The sequence below is a fragment of the Paroedura picta genome, chromosome 15 (assembly GCF_049243985.1).
Source record: "Paroedura picta isolate Pp20150507F chromosome 15, Ppicta_v3.0, whole genome shotgun sequence".
Lineage (NCBI taxonomy): Eukaryota > Metazoa > Chordata > Lepidosauria > Squamata > Gekkonidae > Paroedura > Paroedura picta.
In genome coordinates this window covers 10,345,599-10,364,865 of record NC_135383.1, presented here as the reverse complement: position 1 = coordinate 10,364,865, position 19,267 = coordinate 10,345,599, and the positions used below count along the sequence as shown (strand labels likewise).

General features: G+C 49.2%; 2 protein-coding genes across 2 annotated transcripts; one reads left to right on the top strand and one right to left on the bottom strand.

The window, feature by feature from the left end:
* Positions 1-720: 720 nt before the first annotated feature.
* On the bottom strand, positions 721-13,167 carry TRIM50 (tripartite motif containing 50). The gene is made up of 7 exons (XM_077311796.1): positions 10,695-13,167; positions 9,187-9,722; positions 6,921-7,016; positions 4,755-4,985; positions 4,270-4,292; positions 3,344-3,468; positions 721-2,893 (listed from the first exon to the last, which is right to left on the bottom strand). The coding sequence occupies exons 2-7, from the start codon at positions 9,589-9,591 to the stop codon at positions 2,280-2,282; spliced, it is 1,494 nt and encodes a 497-aa protein (XP_077167911.1). The 5' UTR covers positions 9,592-9,722; positions 10,695-13,167; the 3' UTR covers positions 721-2,279.
* A 28-nt stretch (positions 13,168-13,195) lies between these two features.
* NSUN5 (NOP2/Sun RNA methyltransferase 5) lies at positions 13,196-18,867 on the top strand. The gene is made up of 10 exons (XM_077311797.1): positions 13,196-13,433; positions 13,705-13,827; positions 14,338-14,509; positions 15,031-15,136; positions 15,423-15,561; positions 15,772-15,887; positions 16,329-16,507; positions 17,508-17,709; positions 18,070-18,222; positions 18,592-18,867. The coding sequence occupies exons 1-10, from the start codon at positions 13,293-13,295 to the stop codon at positions 18,686-18,688; spliced, it is 1,428 nt and encodes a 475-aa protein (XP_077167912.1). The 5' UTR covers positions 13,196-13,292; the 3' UTR covers positions 18,689-18,867.
* The last annotated feature ends 400 nt before the right edge of the window (positions 18,868-19,267 follow it).

Genomic DNA, 19,267 nt, shown 5'->3' with positions numbered 1-19,267 from the left:
CCCTAATGCAGAGACCAAACTGTGGCTTGCCAGACGTCCCTGGACTACAAGGACCATGAGGCTCTGCCACGCTAATTTTAGTTCATGCTGTTCTGCAGGCAGGGACTCATGGTAATGTTTTTTAAATGTATTTATTTATAGTTGGACTTATTGTAGTGCATGCAATTGTAGTTCATGCTGACAGAAGCCCTGTGGGGATTTTTACTTTTTAATTATAATAATTATAATAATTGGACATATTGTAGTCCACGCTGGCAAAGGCTTATGGTAAATGTAGTCCATGCTGGCAGAAGCCCTATAGCATTTTTTATTTATTTTAATATATAGCATAATGGAGGTTATTGTAATCCATGCTGGCAGGGGCTCATGGTAATTGTAGTCTATAGACATTTGTATTAGGAGGTTTGTTAGCGAAGGGACGTAACTAGCATTTCAGCCCCGCCTACCTCACAGGGTGTCTGTTGTGGGGAAAGGAAGGGAAGCTCACTATGAGACCCCATCTGGCAGTGAAAAAGCGGGGTATAAAAACTCTTTTTCTACATGCACACATCTGTAGCGCTTTCAGACTGGTTAGAAACTTGACAAGATATTATTTTAATTATTATGTAATCATCTGGGGGGGGGAAATGGGCATCATTTTACAAAAAAATGTTTATTACACTGAATTGCGTGCAAAAGGAGCCTGAACTAAAAAAAGAAAAAAAAATCAACACTCAACCATTTCTTTGAAATACTAAGCTTTATTTCACATCCTCAGACCCCCTGCCAGGGACCTCGGGGCAGCTTTACAATACAAACTACTTTAAGAGACATTGAGAAACATGAAATTGACAACCAAAACAGATACAGTTACCAAAGTATAAAGACAAGCGGACATAACAACCGTTTTATTCAGCCAACAGTTTCCCAAAAGCTTTTAGAAATCAAAAGGTCTCGGCCCAAGTAGAACTTTGAAAGAGGCGTGAAGCTCCCAAGGGGGCAGATGAAAACATCCATCCACCGTTTGCACTTTAGACTCTGTACAGTAAACACCCTGCAACATTTGCTGGGTTGATATTTATCCAACCAGAGGACAACAAAATTTATTTATTTATCCAACCAGAGGACAACTGGGCATTCTTGCTAAGGCAACACTGGAACCTCTCCAGTGCCTGCGTCATGCTAGTTCTCTAGGTAGATGTTCATTCACACGTTACTCTTATTCTGGGCTCCCTGAAGAACCTAGAGCTCAGCGGTAGCACCAGATTGAGTCCCTGCCATCTCCAGTTAAAGGACTGGAGGCTGATTCGGTGAAGGTTCAAGGGGGTGGCAGGTTACAGTGGATGAGCAATAGGGTTGTGAGTGTCCTGCATAGTGCAGGGGGTTGGACTAGATGACCCATGAGTTCCCTTCCAACTCTTATTATTCTATGATCCTATGAGAAGGGCCATTCTGCACTGAGATGCCGGAGAACCACTCCCAATTGATGTCTACCCAGATATGACACTGTCCTTGTGTATACGTACATCTACCTGCAAGCAGGTCTTCAGTTTTGCCCCTTTCCTTCACCCACATTCATTCTCAAGTTCCCTTTTTGTGTCTGATGCTCGCAGGTGTGTGTAGGGCTGGTAAATCTCCAATTCACCACGCAGAGCTGACTGTGGCCTTATACTAGTGAGAAGCCTGAGTAGCCCAGTTTAGTCCAGGTTCTTCAGAACTTAGGAACTAAGCAAGGTCCACCACAACCAGTTTGTGGAGGGGAACCTATCAAGGAAGATGGGGTTCACTGTATGGAAGAGGAAAATGGCAAACCATCCCTCACCCCCGCCCCCCCTCCTTCTTGGACTCAGAGGCTCCAGACCCCTGACGAGTGAGAGCTGCCCCTGCCAGTGAGTTCCCTAACAGCTGCCTGCAGCCCCTTCCAGGTCATGGCAAGACAGTCCAATGCACACCAGTGTTGCATCAACGCCTATCGACCCTTTAGATGAAATTAAATCTGCCCCCTTAAATCTTCCCAGCCCTGCTGCTTGCTCTAGTCCTGCTCAGTTTCTTAAACCAAAACGCCCCGTGACTTCCGTTCCGAAAAGCAGAAAACAGACAACGCAACTCAAGCTGTGTTTGGGAACGGCCGCCCACCCTTCCTGAGGGCACAACGAACGCTCCACCTCAGCAAGGCGCTGCTAAACTCAGCTAGCTACGTGGCAAGAGGCTGGAGGTGCCATGCCATGGCGACGTGAAGCTGCCCCGCAGTTGGGGCGTGCCTCGCTTGGCAACAGGTAGAAATATCCCAGGTAGGAGCTCTATAACTTAGTGGGCTCTTGAGCATCAAGGCCGCTTTCTTGGGCCCAAGAATCCTGCAGCACGGCGGGAGTCGGCAGGATGATGGGCACGGTGTTGGTGCCTCGGTCATGCCAACACAAGTCCAGGATGGGGTACAGCTTGCCCTGGAACTCCGCCTGGAAAGTGTAGATGGCCACCAGCTCGTCAGGGCTGTCAGCATTGTAGAAGGTCAGTTCACCCTTCTCGTAGTGCAGGTACACCCCGATGCGCTGGGGGCGGGCTGTGAGCGGCAACACCACCCGGGGGATGCTGAAGGCCTCGTAGACCTTGCCTTCCTTCAAGCCAATGAGCCATACCCCGTGCTCTGGGCTTTTGTTCAGCTTCCCTTTGCGGCTGACCGAGCCCTTGACGATGCCCAGTCGCCAGTGGCTCTTGGTGCCCACGATGACCTCCCAGTAGTGCTTCCCCCACGAAAACCCTTTGCTGGCCAGGATACAGTTGCTGTAGTCGAAACGGTCGGAGGTGCTGTCTCGCCGCTGGTAGAGAAGGTTCCCGCACTGCACCACGGTGTTCCCCTTGGAGAGCTCCAGCATGGGGTGGGCCGTCACGGGGTCGAGTTTCAGCATCTCGGGCGCTAAGAGGAAGGGGCGAAAACCAAGAGGGCTCCTGAGGGTCTGAGAAAGGGTCAGGCAAACGGCTGGGGCAGTCTAGCTGGCAACGTTCGAGGAAATATTCTCTGAGATGGATAGCATGCAGCCGCCTCCCGCCTCCTGCCAGCCTTGGGAAATAATAGCGTGACCAAGGTGGCCATAACGTGACACAAAACACTTGAGAACTAGTGATGCGGGTTGCCAGCTGTGGGTCGGGAAATACCTGGAGACTTTGGGGTCGAGCTGGGAGTGGGCGGGATTTGTGGCAGGGAGAAACCTCAGTAGAACCCACACTCCAAAGCAGGGGGACAGCCATAATCCCAGGGGATCCCCAGGGCTCACCTGCAGACAGGCATCCCTATTCTTGATGCTACCCACCTTCAGACATCCTCCCCCGCACCACCCCCCTACACACATACACACACTGTGCGTACCTGGTAGAACTTTGCGTAGCAGATGCTTCCACACCGTCATCTTGATGTCATCTTGGTGGAAGCCGGGGTTGAAAGACACCGCGCTGTACGTGCCGTCGGCCGGGTGCTGGCGAGGGAGCTCGGACCTGGTGCAGGTTTACTAGTGTTAGCATGGCCTCCTAAGGAAGGCAGCAAGCCAGAGGCAGATGGGCCATTAAGGCCTCCCAATGACCTGGAGGGCTACCCCAGACCCAAACAGGGCCGGCCCTCACCCCATGCATCAGCCTTTTCCCACCTTTTGACTCTGGAGGAAGCCCTGAAATATTTTTCAGGCTTTGAGCAACCACAGAAGTGGAGACACGCCCCTTTGGAGAAGTGGGCGGGGACATAAGAGGCGGGAGCCAGCCGATCAATTGATCATTTAGCATTTCCACTGCACATAAAAAGACTAGGCCTGTAGAGTACTAGTTATATCTAGTGATGATGACGGTGGCCATCTGGACTTCTGGGATGGGCCATGTAATTCTCGCATAAGCCTGGGGCTCCCCAGAACTCTGGTTGGTAAATCCTGCCATGTGTAGTGGGAAAGGAGGTACCTGAATGAGCCACAGGCTGGGCAGGTAACACAGGGCAGCATGTTAGCTGCATTCATACATTACAGCACACCAGTTTTCAGTCCTGAGAACAAAGCCTTGGGAATGCTCTCTCCCTTTGCCACAGCTTAGATAGATTTAGATTTTTAGAACATGCAATAACTACCTTTGGGAATGCTCCCTTATGCTCAAGGAAGAAAACCAAAGCAAATGCTGGCAGGGGCTCCTGGGAATTGTAGTCCATGGACATCTGGAGGACCACAGGTTGACTACCCCTGCTCTCTTAAGACTAGCTGGCTTTCTTTCTCCCCTAACTCCACATTACTCATCAACTCGATCTCTTGTTTCACATACCTTGAGGGTAGAGATCCATATTTCTGTTAAAAAAAACGAGAGAGAGAGAGAGAGAGATGCAGAAAGGTTTAGCAATTCTGTTCTGGAGTTGCCTGAGTTCTGCAAGTAAGATTCAGAAAGGGGTGGGAAGCAGAAATCCACATAAGCCCCGCTCAGATCAACAGGATCAGCTTTGTTCCCATGAGGCTTGCTTTGGAGAGCTCCCTGCAGAACTGTGCTCCATTTTAACTAGCTGGGGTGGTGCCGTTTTGATTTAACTGTTCTGAAGCCAAAAGTTTCCCCAGAACAGCCAGTAGAGTTGCCAGCTCTGAGTTGGGAAATATCTGGAGGTTTTGGGAATGGAGTCGGGAGTGGGAGGGATTTGGGGAGGGATCTCAGCAGAATATCCCACCACAGAGCCCACCCTCTAAAGCAGCCATTTTCCTCAGGGAGCTGATCTTTTGGAGACCAGCCTGGAGGTTGGCATCCCTAACAGGCGGGCATACCCTAATGAAATCCAGATGGCCTTCGTTGTTGAGTTTCTCCAAGGATCTCTCCAGCTCCTTCAGCTTCTGCAGGGCGTCCGTCATCTGCTTCACTTGGACCTCGATGGAGGCGATGAGGTGGGCTGCCTTTCTCTCAATCTGCTCCAGGAAGTTGGCCTCCTCTTTCTCGATGTACTTGTGCAGGTCCTGGAACTGCTTCCGGATCACACGTTTGAAGACATCGGATTCGTTCTGAGAGAGATTTGGGGTGGTAATCACAAGGGGAATGCTGGGTTTAGTTAGCTGGATGGAGGGGGGGGTCAAAGATGCTAACCTACAGCAGGGGACCCCAGCCTTTTTGAGCCTGCGAAATTCTGGCACAGGATGGTGGGTGCAACCACAAAATGGCTGCTGAGGGGAGGGGGGGCGGAGTCACCACTGCCCCAGAGTACGTCCAAATGCAAGGGAGAAGAGGGATAATTTTAAAATACACTTGGAAAAAGGAGTGAGAGACAACTGGCACGGCCAATCAGATCTCTGGTATCCTACAGATGATAGGCCCACCTGGCTTCAACTGCTTTTTGGTGGACCCCAGGTAAGATGGTGGTGGGTGCCACAGAGGGCACCTGACCTACAGGGACTGGCTTTCCTGATGACCAAGGGAGCCATCTGCCCAAACACTCCTCGCCAACAGCCACATGGGTGGCAGGGCACCTGCTGTTCAGAGCTGCTTTGACACCATGTCCTTGACGGCAAGATCAAAGAATACAGAAAACACCTGGGCTACAGCCAGCAATCCCAAAAGATCAACACTGATAGTGCAGCAGCAGGTGCATTGGTACAAATTGCTCTGGAATCACATGGCTGTGCTGTGCTTTTATCTCCTTCCAGGTACTCTCAGGTACATCCATTGCTTCCTCTGAGAAATTTGGTATCAAGGCCACAGGACAGAAAGACCTCCAGGGCTCAGACCATCTTTCTCAGCTGATGCACCATCAGATTCGCTGTCAAATGAATTTGAAACTGACCAGCCAAACAAAAACCTTCAGCAAGTTTCTGATTCACATTTCCACACAAAAATTCAAGTTTACCCACCTCGCTGGAATCTTATTTCAGCTTTCGCTTTGGGGTCCAGCCAGACGTTTAGAAAACAGATGTGAGATCTAGGATTAAACTGGAGCTAGGACTGCAGTGTCAAGGCACATGTTAATGTTATTTGTCAAGAATTAAGATTCACTATCATCTTCTTTCAAGCCTCTCTTAAAAATCAAGTGTTAAAACAAAAATTCTGAGAACGCCAGAAAGTTTGCCATTTTAAGTTCCAAACGAACTGCATTTACTTGAATTCCAATATAATTTCTCATCAGCTTGGTTAATTATGGGGTTGCCGTTTCGGGAGGCAGAAATCCTCCCTCCAAGAATGGAAGAAGTTAATCAAAGCGGTGATGGAAAGGCAAGAAGTTGTTCGGGGCGGCCACGTCAACATCTGTGCAGAAAACGTGTGTGAACATTTCCAAACAGGCTGGGGATAAAACTTTGGAAGCTCTCTCTCTCTCTGACACAAGTTCACCCTCAGCGTTTACAGAGGCAAATCTCCCTTTTGTGATTTATGCCAGGAGTCCCTGAACATTTTGAGCCTGCGGACACCCGTGGGATTTTGAGAGGGGATGATGAGTGACAGCCCAAAGGAGCAGAGGCAACGAGAAAATGGCTTCCGCAGGAGGCAAACACAAGCTTCACTCCCTTGCTTGGCAAAAGCATCAGGAAGCAAAAGAAAGGAAGCCCAGAAGGAAGAAGAGGGAATAAAAAGGAAGAGGGAATAAAAGGAAAGCCTGATGGAGGAATAGAACCAAAACGTTGGGTGCCTCACGATCTTGCTGATCCTCCAGGGGTTGTGGTTGCTATTGTAGCTGTCAAAACCCATTTCCTTTGAATGAGGACAGCCAGCAACAAACCCTGCTTTACTGAAAAGCTCAGTGGCCTCCTGGGGAACTACTGAGGAGCCCCATGGTGTCCAGAGGCTGCATGTTAGGGAACCCTGCTTTACGTATATATTACAGCCAGCACTGTCATATTTGCAGCGCTAGGCAAGGGGATGGGGAAGGGAAAGGTGTGAGTGGTTACGGCACTGGACAGGGGGTAGGGGTGGGGAACAGGCAGAAATTGGCAATAGGGTCCAATGCTTACTGCTATGCGAGTTTTGTTGTTCATCAGCTTGCTGACATGTTCATCCAGGCTCCTTTTTTGCTGCTGCACTTCGGTTATCAACGCAGCGAGTTCCTCCTGAGGAGGAAGAATCGTCAGGATTAGCTGATTATTGGACCAGGCACAGGGTGGATGAGTCCAATTGATTTGCATACCAGATACCTTTTGGAGGTTCATACTCAGGGCACAAGGATGCTTTGCCAGGGATCCCCAATGTGGTGTCTGTAGGATCCATGGCAACTACCAACACCTCTTCCGATGCCCACCAAGTAGTTGCAGGAAGTGGGCGAGGCCAGGTAGGGCTTCATCCAGCAAGGCTTCTTGACTACCGGAGATTTGATGGGCTGTGTTTCGGCCACATCTGCCGCCACCACCACCACCATCGCACAAGGACCTGCATTATGGTACTAAAATTAAGCAGTGGCAATCACTGCATAGCTGGCTGCCTCCTGCAGAAGCCATTTTGTGACCGCCATTTCATTACCATTCTCCTGAATATGCCTGAAGCTCAGAAGTTGGGCCTACACATTTTAGATAGATTGTCACCTACTACAAACATCCCTCATGATTTTTAGCAGATATGTGCGAAAGAACAACCCAGGAGTGGTAAAAACATCTGGGCATTAAAAAATGCCTTTGACTGTAGGTCCACTCAGCTCAGTGTTACCTTCTTGGAGCTCAACTGGCTAAACAAGACCTCAGGTGGAAAGAGGCGCCTCCCAGTCTTGTTACTTGAGGTCCTTTTGAGCTGGAGAGATGCAACTGGAGAGCATCTCCCACACAGAACCCATGCTTTCCCACTGAGCTATCGGCCATCCCTTTATTTTTTCTTTAAGGGGACGACTAATGGGGAGTGATCGACCCACCTCTTACCTTGAACACCACTTTTCCTGACTCATCACTGAAAGTTAACAACAGGGAGGATTTGGTTTGAAGATGTCATAAGATCAGTTTGGGGACCTGTGAAGCAGCACCTGACAGCCCTGAAAAGGTCTGTAAAGTTATGCTCTATGTTGAACTTCAGCTGGGATTCTAGTCCGAATCTATTTTAAGTGACAGGATGGAAGCCTAGAAAGAGCTACAGAGGAAAATGATTTTTTTTTTTAATGGTGCATCATTCTGAGCATGTGCAAAGTGCCTTATCCTCTCTTGGATTATCTGTGGGTAGGACAGAAGTAGTTCATGGTCAGGCTTTGGCTCCACTGTGATTCAACACACTGTTTTTGAGCAAGTCCTCTAAAAGCCACCTCTCTGCGCCAGAAAGACTTGTATGTTTCCAGTGTTATCTCTTTGTCCTACCTGGTGGCAGGAACGCCAGGGGTTGCTTTTCCATTCCCTCGGAAGGCCCCTTCTTGTTTGCCATGCACACTCTGTGCTGCATTGTTTCCCACTCCTGCTGTTTATCAGGGAGTTCAGCCGGCCCAACTCCTTATCTTCTTCCTTTCACATGACCCTCCCCACACACCTGCCCCAAACACACACTCGCACAAAGCGACAGAGAGACGCTGGATTCTCAAACACATCCCAGAATAATTTTCTAAAGGAGCGGAAGTGTTAAGGCTTTTGCAGCAAAATAAGTCATCACATTCACAGCTTTTGCAGATGTTTCATTTTACAAATACTGCACACCTGTTTTAGGAACTCTGCTTTAAAAGAAAAGTGGGGTGCAAAATCCACCAATGGAAAACAGGTACTGGGCGGCTGTGGGGGACCCAAACCCAACTTGTTAAAACCCTGACTGTGTAGTTTGGCCAGGATGAGACACTCCTGAACCCTAATCTGACCCAGGAATTTTAAACACATTAATAATGAATCAGACCCTTCGCCCATCAAGGTCAGTACTAACTCAGCGATCGTTCATTTTACCTGATACCTGGTCCTTTTAACTGGAGATGCTGGGGATTGAACCTGGGACCTTCCGCACGCCAAGCAGAGGTTCTAAGACTGAGCCACAGGGGAGGAGAAGGTTACAGCAATCTCCCCAACTCAGGGCAGGAGTGATGTCAGACTTTGACTGCATTATTATAACAATTTCCATGGCCCATTTGTTTGCATTACAACACTAGGAGTGCAGAGTCAGGATCTCCTTAATCCATGCTCGGTTCTCCAGACTCTGAACTCCTGCTCGAGAATGTACCTTTCTGGCTGGCTTCCTGAAACCAGGATCCACCTAATCCAGCATCCTTGGCAAAAAACCTAGGAGGCTTGAGCCCCTCCAACCCGATTCCCCCTCCCCCCCATCACCTGCCTTCATCCGGCTGTAAACAGTGGAGACAGGCATAACTTTGTGCTGCTGGTGGGTGCCGATGGTGCCACACAGTCCGCAGATCACCTCCCGGTCTTGCTCACAGAAGAGACTGAGGGGGTTACGATGGTCAGGACAGGACTCCTCGTTGGGATCCGAGTTGCTCACAGTGTGCAGCGCCTCGATGATGCGGGCCAGGTTCACGTTGGGCGGAGAGCTGCTGCAGTCCACGGCTTTCCGGCACACGGGGCACAGGAACTGCTTCTCCAGGTCTCCCGAGAGGGACACCACGCAGGACTTGCAATAGGAGTGGCCGCACTGGAGCATCAGCGGCTCCTTGAAGATTTCCAAGCAAATGGGACACAGCAGCTGGTCCTCCAGCTCAACCATGCTCATCTTCCGAGCCATCGTGAAGCGGCCTTTTTCACAGAGAGGCTCTCTGCAGCACAACCCTGGAGGTCAAGTGACCTGAGCTGCAAAACCCTCAGGTATGGGGATTGGAAATGGCTTTTCCCTGCTATGTCCAACGGGCAGATCCGCTGCAATGACAACAGATAAGATTAAGGGCAAAGAAGTCATGTGACCTTTAAAGTAAGAAGACAGAGCATGCACGTGTGGAGAATGAAAGTGAACCTGCGACTGGGTGGGTGGGGATAAAAATTCACAAGAAGAAAGAGAAGCACAAAAAGATTGTCTGAGAGGGGATTGGATTGGCGGAGCTGACACAAATGGCATTCTGACGCGAAGAGGTCCTGGGGTTTGGGAGCAGAATCAAATCACACAGAGCTGTCCATCCAGGCCCACCTTCTCAGGGACCTAAAAATCCCACCCTCCTGACTGGTGCTCCTCTAATCCCGTCAAAAATTCCCACAAAGGAGATGCCACCATCTGCCAAGGCATTGTCTTCCATCTACAAACATCCCTCACCATCAGGAAATGCTTTTTAATATTTGTTGAACCTCCTGTCATATAAATTTAACCCCTTGCTCCTAGCCCTTGTCTCTAAAGCTGCAGTAAACAAGTTGGCCCCCTCTTCAACAGATCTATCTTTTATGTAGTTAAAAACAGCTGTCATATAACACTGAACATGGATACAGCATGATGGAGTTCAAACCTGGGTTGAAAAATTGTTCTCTGCTTTGAAAGGATTTTTATCCCCCATCCAAGTTGCATTTGAGAAGAGACATGCTTTCTGTGCCTACTCTACACTTTACTTGTTTCAAGGCTGAGCCAGTAGCACTTTCTCTCTGTCAGATCTAGCTCACAGTGCTGTTGGAAGATTAAATTAAGGGAAGGGGAATCCACGTCAGACACTCTGAACCTCTTAGAAGTACAGGATAAAAAGTCACAACAGGATTTCAGCCTCAGTTATTGCACCAGCAGTAATTAAACATTATATAATCCTGGTCAGGTAGAATTCTTCTGTTAGCACATGCAAGTCCAGTTGCATGTTAATTATTGTTTCCTTCCTTGCTAGTCTAAATTTTAGCAAAGACAAAGGGTTAGCTCACCTGCCAGTGTTCAGCGTTCCTATTCCCTGGTCATCCTCCTTCTCTTTTCTGCCATGCTGGAGAAAAAGGCCTTTCTAATGATGTTTAATTGCAGTATTCCTCAGCTTGATGGATGACCCACCATGGAAATCCTGCTCCTTTGGAAAAGTCCCTGCCAAATTTGCTCTGACTGAAGGAGAAACTCAGCAAGGTGTGTTCTCAGTTCCTTGACTTCACCTTGGGGTAGACCCCTGACAGCCACACCACGTTTTCTTGCCTGCACCAATCCTTGGACTTTTAAAGAGGCAACTCCCTTAGCCACGCCTGACTGACTCTCTCCCTCAAGCCTCTGTGGGTTGTGGCCTACCGAAAATCAGACTGGTCACAGGTATGCACCCTTAATTGTTAAAATTCACTTTGCAAAACAGACCTACACCTACATGTGGCTATACAGAGCTTTCCCCACTTTTTATGTTGGTTGTTTATGAGTGCCAACCCTGGCCTGGCAAATTCCTGGAGATTTGGTATTAATGTCTGGCAAAGGTGGAGTCTGAGAGGGGAACAGTTCAGCAGAGATGCAATGCTGCAGAGTCCAACCTCTGAAGATGCAAGGGGGGAGTACCAGCTGAGAATTTATCTCCTCTGCTGACTCAGATAACCTTTCTGATGCATCCAAAGCACTATTGGAAATGTAGTCCTATAGGGCCTGACATTGAAACTACATTTCCCAGAGGAACTGTTCTCTGTTGCTTATAGATAAGTTGTACTTTTGTAAAAACTCCAGGCCCCACCTGAAGGTTGGCAACCCTAGTTGAGCTGTAATGAGTTTTGTTTGCATTTAAGGGCATTTAGGTCTCTTGCTGAGCCCTGTGAGTCATTAGCAGCGTTCCAGATACTTCTTTATGCTATTTGAGATTCAAGGGGAAAATTCCATGGCACATTTGAAATTGTACATGTTTCTTCCCATATCTAGGGAAAAAATGAACAAAAACAGGCTGCTGCCTCATGGCCATCCATCCAACTTCCACAGGGACTCCCACTGAAAACCACCAAAAAGAAAAAGGGCTGTATTTGTCTTGGAAGCCGTGCACACTGCCTGTTTGTTTTTCTGTGAGTACTGGGGCAACAACAGGCTTTCGCTGTGTCCCAGAGGGCAACTTTAGTATAATTATTATTTTTGTTGACCGCCACTCAGCACGGCTGGCTTGTGGCTGTTTAACATAACATTTAAAACTCCACAGAAAACAATGCCCAACAAGTCTAAAAGAAACCCAGATGTTGGAAAAACACTATAAAGGTATCACTGTAGCATTATAATCTCTTAAGGTAAAGGTATCCCCTGTGCAAGCACCAGGTCATGTCTGACCCTTGGGGGTGACACCTTCTAGTGTTTTCATGGCAGACTCAATACGGGGTGGTTTGCCAGTGCCTTCCCCAGTCATTACCGTTTACCCCCCAGCAAGCTGGGTACTCATTTTACCAACCTCGGAAGTTTGGAAGGCTGAGTCAACCTTGAGCCAGCTGCTGGGATTGAACTCCCAGCCTCATGGGCAGAGCTTTCAGACTGCATGTCTGCTGCCTTACCACTCTGTGCCACAAGAGGCTTTTCATCCCCTTCAAGAGACACCTTCATCCCCTCAGCCCCAACCCCCTCACGTACAGCTGTCAACCCTCCAGGAGGTAGCTTCAGAGAGTATCCAACAGCTTTCTATAGGGCCATGTAGGGAGGGAGCCCATCTTCCTGGCCCGGCTTCAACCAATTGCCTGGTGGAAGAGCTGTTTTACAGGCCCTGTGGAACACTGACAATTCCAGCAGGGCCCTTAGCTCTTCTGGGGGATTGTTTCACCAGGCGGGGCCAGGACCAAAAAGGCCCTGGCCCTGGTTGAAGCCAGGCGCGCCCTCCTGGATGCCAGGAACCACCAGCAGATTCCAACCCACAGAGTGAAGAACCTGACCACTGCAGTCTGAAACAGCCAATAAACAAGGTATCAGGCAACCAATGCAAGTAGATAGCGATAAACAGAGCCATAAATGGGGTCCCTGTTTAAAACGGAAATTCCCATGGAAGTACTGCAGATTTGAAAGAAAAATGCCCCACAGGTGACCTACAGACAGTAGGCTTTAAGTATAAACACTACACAGCTGCTCCTTATAATGTGCATTTTAAACATATCTATAACCTATCTATAAATAATAATAAATGTAAATACAACTACATAAACCCCACAAAACTGCCCTTTTCCCATCTAGCCATCACTGATGAAACAGTACAAACCACCTCCCTAAATCTCGCGATACTTCCTCAACAACAACAACTTTACTCGCGAGGCTTTAAGCACTGCCCTCGAAGGCTCGGTTGGCCGGTACTCAGTGCGCTCCGCCCACTCCGTGAACACCAATCAGTGACGCAAGGCGACGCGTTCTCGTTCCTACTAGACGGCTTCCTATGTACGCATGCGCAACTCTTACTTCGGAGAGTAGCCAATGCGCGTTGAGAATCTGGCGCCTGCGCAAGAGCTTGTCTGAAGCCTTCCAAGTACGCAGGCGTGGGCTCTTCCGGTATTTGACGCGTGCTTCTGGAGCATTGGGGGTCTTCCTAAAGGAGGGGTGGGATAGCGATGGCGGAGCGGAGAAGAGGCGGCGGCGGAGGAGGAGGACGGAGCGGTCCCGGACTCTACGGGGCGGCAGCCTCAGTTCTGGCAGGCGTGGAAAACGGGGAAGGGTCCCTAAAGAACCTCGTGTACGGAAGTAGCTTCCAGGCAAGTCTAAATAGCTTTGCAGTAATGGGAAACCTTAGGAAAAGGTCCTTTATTGGCATCTTCAAAACAGACACGCGAAAGGTGGTGTCATACATCCTAAGAAGTGACTCCCATTGCACTCAGCCGTGGGGACACCCCTGAGTAGATTTGCTCGGGCTTATGCTGCCAGATTGCGTCGTTATGGACACTATTAATAATAGCAAGGAAGCAAATGCTCCCCACACCCTTGTTCAGGCATGCCCCAATCAATGCTGCCTTTTGTCTTTTTCAGAACCCCCGGCCACTGTATGCTCTCGTTTCTGAGACTCTGCGCTATTCCGATGTGCTGGACTCTGTCTTGGGCGCTGCTGGTTTGCTCCGCATTGAAAAAAAGCTGCAACCACACTTGGCCAAGGTGAACAGGATGGTCCTTTTCATCCTTCCCTACTCATAAGAACTCAAGTCGATTCTCTGGAGCCCCTTACGTTCTATCCGTATCAAAATGAACTCGTTCCTTTTGTACCACTGCAACTTTTTGGGCCTGCTGAAGTGAAGTTAATCACTTGGCCACTCTCTCTTGGCCAACAAGAAACCACATCAGAAAAATCTTGGTGCTGCTCAATATTTGGGGCTACTGGTCTATCCCGATATCTGTCCACACCACTGCACTTCTATTAATTGAAGTAGGTGAGAAAGATATGAGGTCACTGCTTTACCAGCTGACAGTTTTATCTTTTCCTTCTTCCTGGCCACTGTCTGAAGCCAGTGAGGCTTTGGGAACAGGGGAAAATCTAAAAAAATTAAAAGGATCTAACAAAACATGGCCCAGATGTGGTTTCTCTAGTGTTTTTGCACTCATAACTGGCAATTTCTCCTTTAGCTCACCACTGATGTCTCCTTTATGAGGCCACCTTTTCTTTTGCAGGTGCTGGCATACGACTTACTGTTGGGCAAGGGGCTGCGCGGTGGAGGGCGTTGGAAGGCCCTGGTGCTGAAGCACCAGGCGCGGCTGCAGGCTGAGCTGGCGCGCCTGAAAGTCCAGAAGAAGGTGAGCCGCAACGAAGACCTGCTACCCCCTGCAGGAGGAGCTGAACAAGGTGTGTGTGAGGGGAGGCTTGTGGTGTATTTAACCGTGACAGCCCTAAAGCTGCAATTTAAAAACTGTAAATCAAAACCTGGTCTTTGTAATGAGACAGCTTACAGGCTGCAGTTACCTGGGGAGAGGGGGGCTTGGCTTAGTGGTGGAACCATCTGCTTTTATTACAGAAGGTCCCAGGTTCAAATCCCAGCATCTCCAGTTGATGTGATTAGGGAGCAGGTGATGTGAAAGATTTCTACTGGGGACCCTGGAGTAGCCTGCTCCCGGTCTGAGCAGACAATACTGATTTTGACAGTCCAAGGGTCTGACCACGGGAGCTCCATGTGTACCTTCCAGGGAAAATGTGATCCAGAAATGGGAGGCGTCAAGAAGCAACCAAATAGTTTGAGTGAGGTCTGGCGGGGTTGAAAGTAGGGATGATTCAGGAGGTTGCACTCAGCCTGTCAAATGGGATACGAGGAAAAAGGCTTTGCGCGTGACAACCTCGACTTTAATACATCCCCATTCTTGCCATTCCAGCTCAGGTGCCCCGCTACGTCCGGGTGAACACACTGAAAACGCACCTGGATGATGTTGTGGATTATTTCAAACGGCAGCAGCACTCTTATCAGGGCAAGGCTGGCAGGTGAGGGTGGCCAATCCTGGCTCCTGCCCACTCCTGGGGAGGTGGGTGCTCACTCTGACCATGCCAGGGTCTTTCTTGCTGGTTTCCTTCTATTCCCACCCTGCTCCCTCCTGGATGTACGGGTGGTTTCTGGCAAATAGCTAGCTCTGAGAAGTCCTTGTCTTTTTTTTAAAGAAGTGTTTTTTTTTTCAGTTGTGGTGCAGACTTTCCAGCATTGGGAAGATTCTCTAGTGGTACACTTGCTTGGACCAAGCAAACTGCCACGTCTGTCTCCTCTCTTCTTTAGCTTGGAGGAAGTACGTTCCTTGTCAGGAAAGAAGTTCTTTCTGGACCCCCACCTCCCGGAGCTGCTGATCTTTCCCCCGCAGATGGATTTCCATGACAATCAGCTGTATGTGGCAGGGCATATTATCTTGCAAGACAAGGTGAGCCTGGCTGGGGTGGAGGTAGAGCCAAGCAGGGGATGTGGTAGGCCGCTCAGAGTGACGGGGAAGGATGGAGTGCATTTCAGGAATTTCTTCTTAACCGGTCAGCTGCTGTGTTGCCTTTCTTCACATCCTGGTACTGACGGTCTGGTTGAAAGAGGTGGCCCAGAACGTTCGGACCTTCTAAGTGACTCTGTCTCTCTTTCCCAGGCAAGCTGCCTCCCAGCTTTTCTTCTCAACCCGCCGCCAGGGTCCCACGTGATCGATGCCTGCGCTGCACCTGGGAACAAGACCAGCCACCTGGCTGCTATCATGAAGAACAAGGGGTGAGAGACCATGATTAGGGAGGGTCCACAGATGAGAGGTGCTCTGGTTAGGACCAGTGGCTTCTACGTATTCTGGCGAGGAAAAAACTTCGGGAATTTAAAGAGTATTCTGCCACGAATCTAGGTTTCTGAGTTTCCCTGCCTTTTCCAAGAAAGAACTACTACTATATGCTGAAGCATAGATTTCCCCTTCCCCATTTCCTGGCTTGTTTTCCAGCATCTGCAGAGCAGGTCAGTGTGTGGTCTGTCAAAAGAGATCAGCATGTCATAATGTTAAAGAGCAGAGCTGTCTTTTGGGGAACAGCAGGTGGAGCAGGTGCTCAGAGAAACCCTTCTTTCCTCTGCTGACCCCTGGAGATGCTGTGTTTTCCCATCTTGCAGCAGCAGCAGCATCTCCCACTCTCAGCATGCACCCGCATTGACTTTGTCTTTGAAACGCAGCCGGATCTTCGCCTTTGACCTTGATGCCAAGCGCCTGGCCACCATGAGCACAATGTTGATGCGGGCCGGAGCCACCTGCTACCAGCTGGCTCACCAAGACTTCTTGACCACGGACCCCGAGGACCCCAAGTACAGCCAAGTGAGATACATCCTTCTGGACCCCTCATGCAGTGGCTCAGGTGAATGGGGAGGATGGGCGTCGAGAAGGAGCTTCCTACCGCAGGGTCTTCCAACCTTTATTCCTGCGGTATTGTAAGCAAATGGGTGAAAACGAGACCAAGAAAGGAAATATAGAGGGAGGGAGGTTACAAGCACAGCTGCTGAATCACAAAGAGGCTGGTACTCAAAAGTGACCTGAAAGGGAAACTGGGGTACAAGGCAGAGCATTCACTGTGCTGCCGTACCACTATTAGATTGGCTTGACTGTAGCCCATCCTTTGGCTTGGAGGTATAATGGCAGCTCCTCCCTTTTGCCTATGGAAGCAGGGCTCTGTGTTTGGTCTTTGACCAGTTCTTGTTTGCTCCAGTGCAGGGAAAGCTGGAGAAGCTGATCATTGTTCATTGACTTCATTCATTTTTAGCTAAGAGCAGCTTGCATCACTGTCCTCTCCATTTTATCCTTAGCAACATTGTGAGAGTGATTTGGTTACGTGTGCATGGCTGGGCGCAGGGCTGCTCGGCAACCCGGGGATTTGAACCTGTGCCTTCCACAAACTAGACTATATTCTTAACCGTTCCCACCACAGTGGATCTCAAGAAGGAAGTTCTGAAAACAGAAATCCTAGTCATCCTCAGGCTTCACTACCACCAGGGAAATCTTATTTTGTCAACTTTTAGCAAAGACCCCTCAATCTTCAAATACATGGAGGTCCCTAAAAACATAAAACCAGAATAAAACATTGTCTTGGCTTATGATAGCTTTGCTCGTGTCTCTTTCTGGGCTCACAATAGTAACCTGCTGTTGGCTGTGGACAGCCCGTAGCTCGAAGGCTGCCTAGTTAGGGACTGTGTAGGGCGGCACAAGCTGGCAGTTTCCTGTGAGAGTGAATTGCTAGTATCCCAAGGAATTGAAACAAGACAGTGGTGTTGCCAGCAGCTGCGAAGTAGGACGGGGGGAGTTCCATCAGCCCCTACAGGGCTCTCACACCCTGCTCCATGAGCGTCCCTTTCCCTCCTCAGGAATGGCCAGCCGGTTGCCAGCGGAGAAGGCTCCTCCCCCTGAGCGGCTGCAAGCACTGGCTGGATTTCAGAAAAAAATGCTGGCTCATGCCTTGAGCTTCCCTGCCCTCCAGCGTCTAGTTTATTCCACCTGCTCAGTGTACCAGGAGGAGAATGAAGATGTGGTGTGGGACGTGCTGCAGCAGCGGGAAAAAGACTTCAGGTACCAGGGAGGGGGGCAGGAGCAAGGAGGATGCTAAGCATGAAGCAAGCCTCCCCTGGATGGAGGTGTTTGTCTTGAGTTCCCCCCCTTGTCTGGTCCAAAGTAGAACTGCATTCTTTGGCCTCAGTCAGTATCTGAGTTTATTTATTTATTACATTTGTATACCGCCCTTCCCTGAGGGCCAGGGCGATTCAGAATGGCTTTATTTAAGGAGGTCTTCAACCTCCTTAGCACTGCAATTAAAGAACTGGAGAAACATCCACTCTTGGCTTTCACCTGAAGGCCACAAACACTTCAGGCACCTGTACGGAGAAGGAGCAATCTGCCACTCATGCAGGGCCTGTTCTTCTTCTTTGACAGGCTGGTGAAAATCCTGCCCTCTTGGGCACATCGCGGTTCAGGCACCTTTGCTGAGGCCAAGTTCTGCCTCCGGGCATCCCCAAAGGAAACTCTGACAAATGGGTTCTTCGTTGCGGTACTGGAGAGGTGGAACGGAGAACACTCTGAGGAAAGGTGAGGGTGCAGAACTTTTGTGACCCACTTCAGTGTCAAACTCAAGTGTCCCCCTTGGCATCCTTACTCAGGTATTAGGGAAGTTTCAAATAGGAGATGGCATTTAAAAAAGGCCTTTGTTTAAAGATCTCATCAAGTGGAGAGGCACAAATTTAAGAGTAGGACTCTAAATTGTAGGCTGTGGCTTAAGCAAATATCAGTGCATTTAAATAAATGATCAAATCCTTCAAGCTTTAAACAGGAGTCAACTGTTCTGGTCACCAGCTGTTTTGCCTTCCTGCAGAAAGGTGCAAATGTTTCATTTTAGTTAGGTCCAGCGTGCCAGGTAAGGGACATCTGTTTCAGCTCTTCTGCTTATGTCTTTTCTAGTTTCTCAGCTGTTCTTCACAAGGCAGAAAACACTACAAAAGAAGACTCTTGCCCCGTTTCCAAAAAGAGGGCAAAACAAGCAAGAAGAGCTTTATGACCTTGTTTCTGGAGCTGGGCGAGAGACAAAGACTGGCTATATGAACCGCAGCATAGCAGGCTGAGACAGCTTGTAGCCGTAAGAAAAGGAAAAATGACCTAGTCTCTCCCCCCATTCCTTCTTCTATGTTTCGGTGCACAGTTCTCATCCCCCTGCTCTGAATAAACATCTGCAATGTTCGTCATGCTGTGCAGACAGCTTTCTTAGAAGCCCAGACATCCCATTTTGTCCTGGGTGCATCCAGTGTGGTGGTGTGGGAAGTGAGGGGTTATTACTAGTCTAGTTTTTTTACTTGTGTGGGGGAGGTTGTTTCAACACTGAACTTTCCCGAGACTGTTCATGGGGAGGGGTATAGAAAGTAAAACAAGTCACCAAATAATTGCTGTTCAACAGAGAGAAAAGCGAGAAGGAAACAGACACCTGTAGCCTCACTAGCAAATCTGCCAAAAAAAGGAGGAGAAACCAAGAGGGATTTGCTAGGCCCTAGGGGACCACAGTACTGCTGCTTGATAAGCACTCACAGGCTTCAATCTGGCACAGGAAGGTGATAAATGCACTGTCTTGTATGGTCGGAAGCAT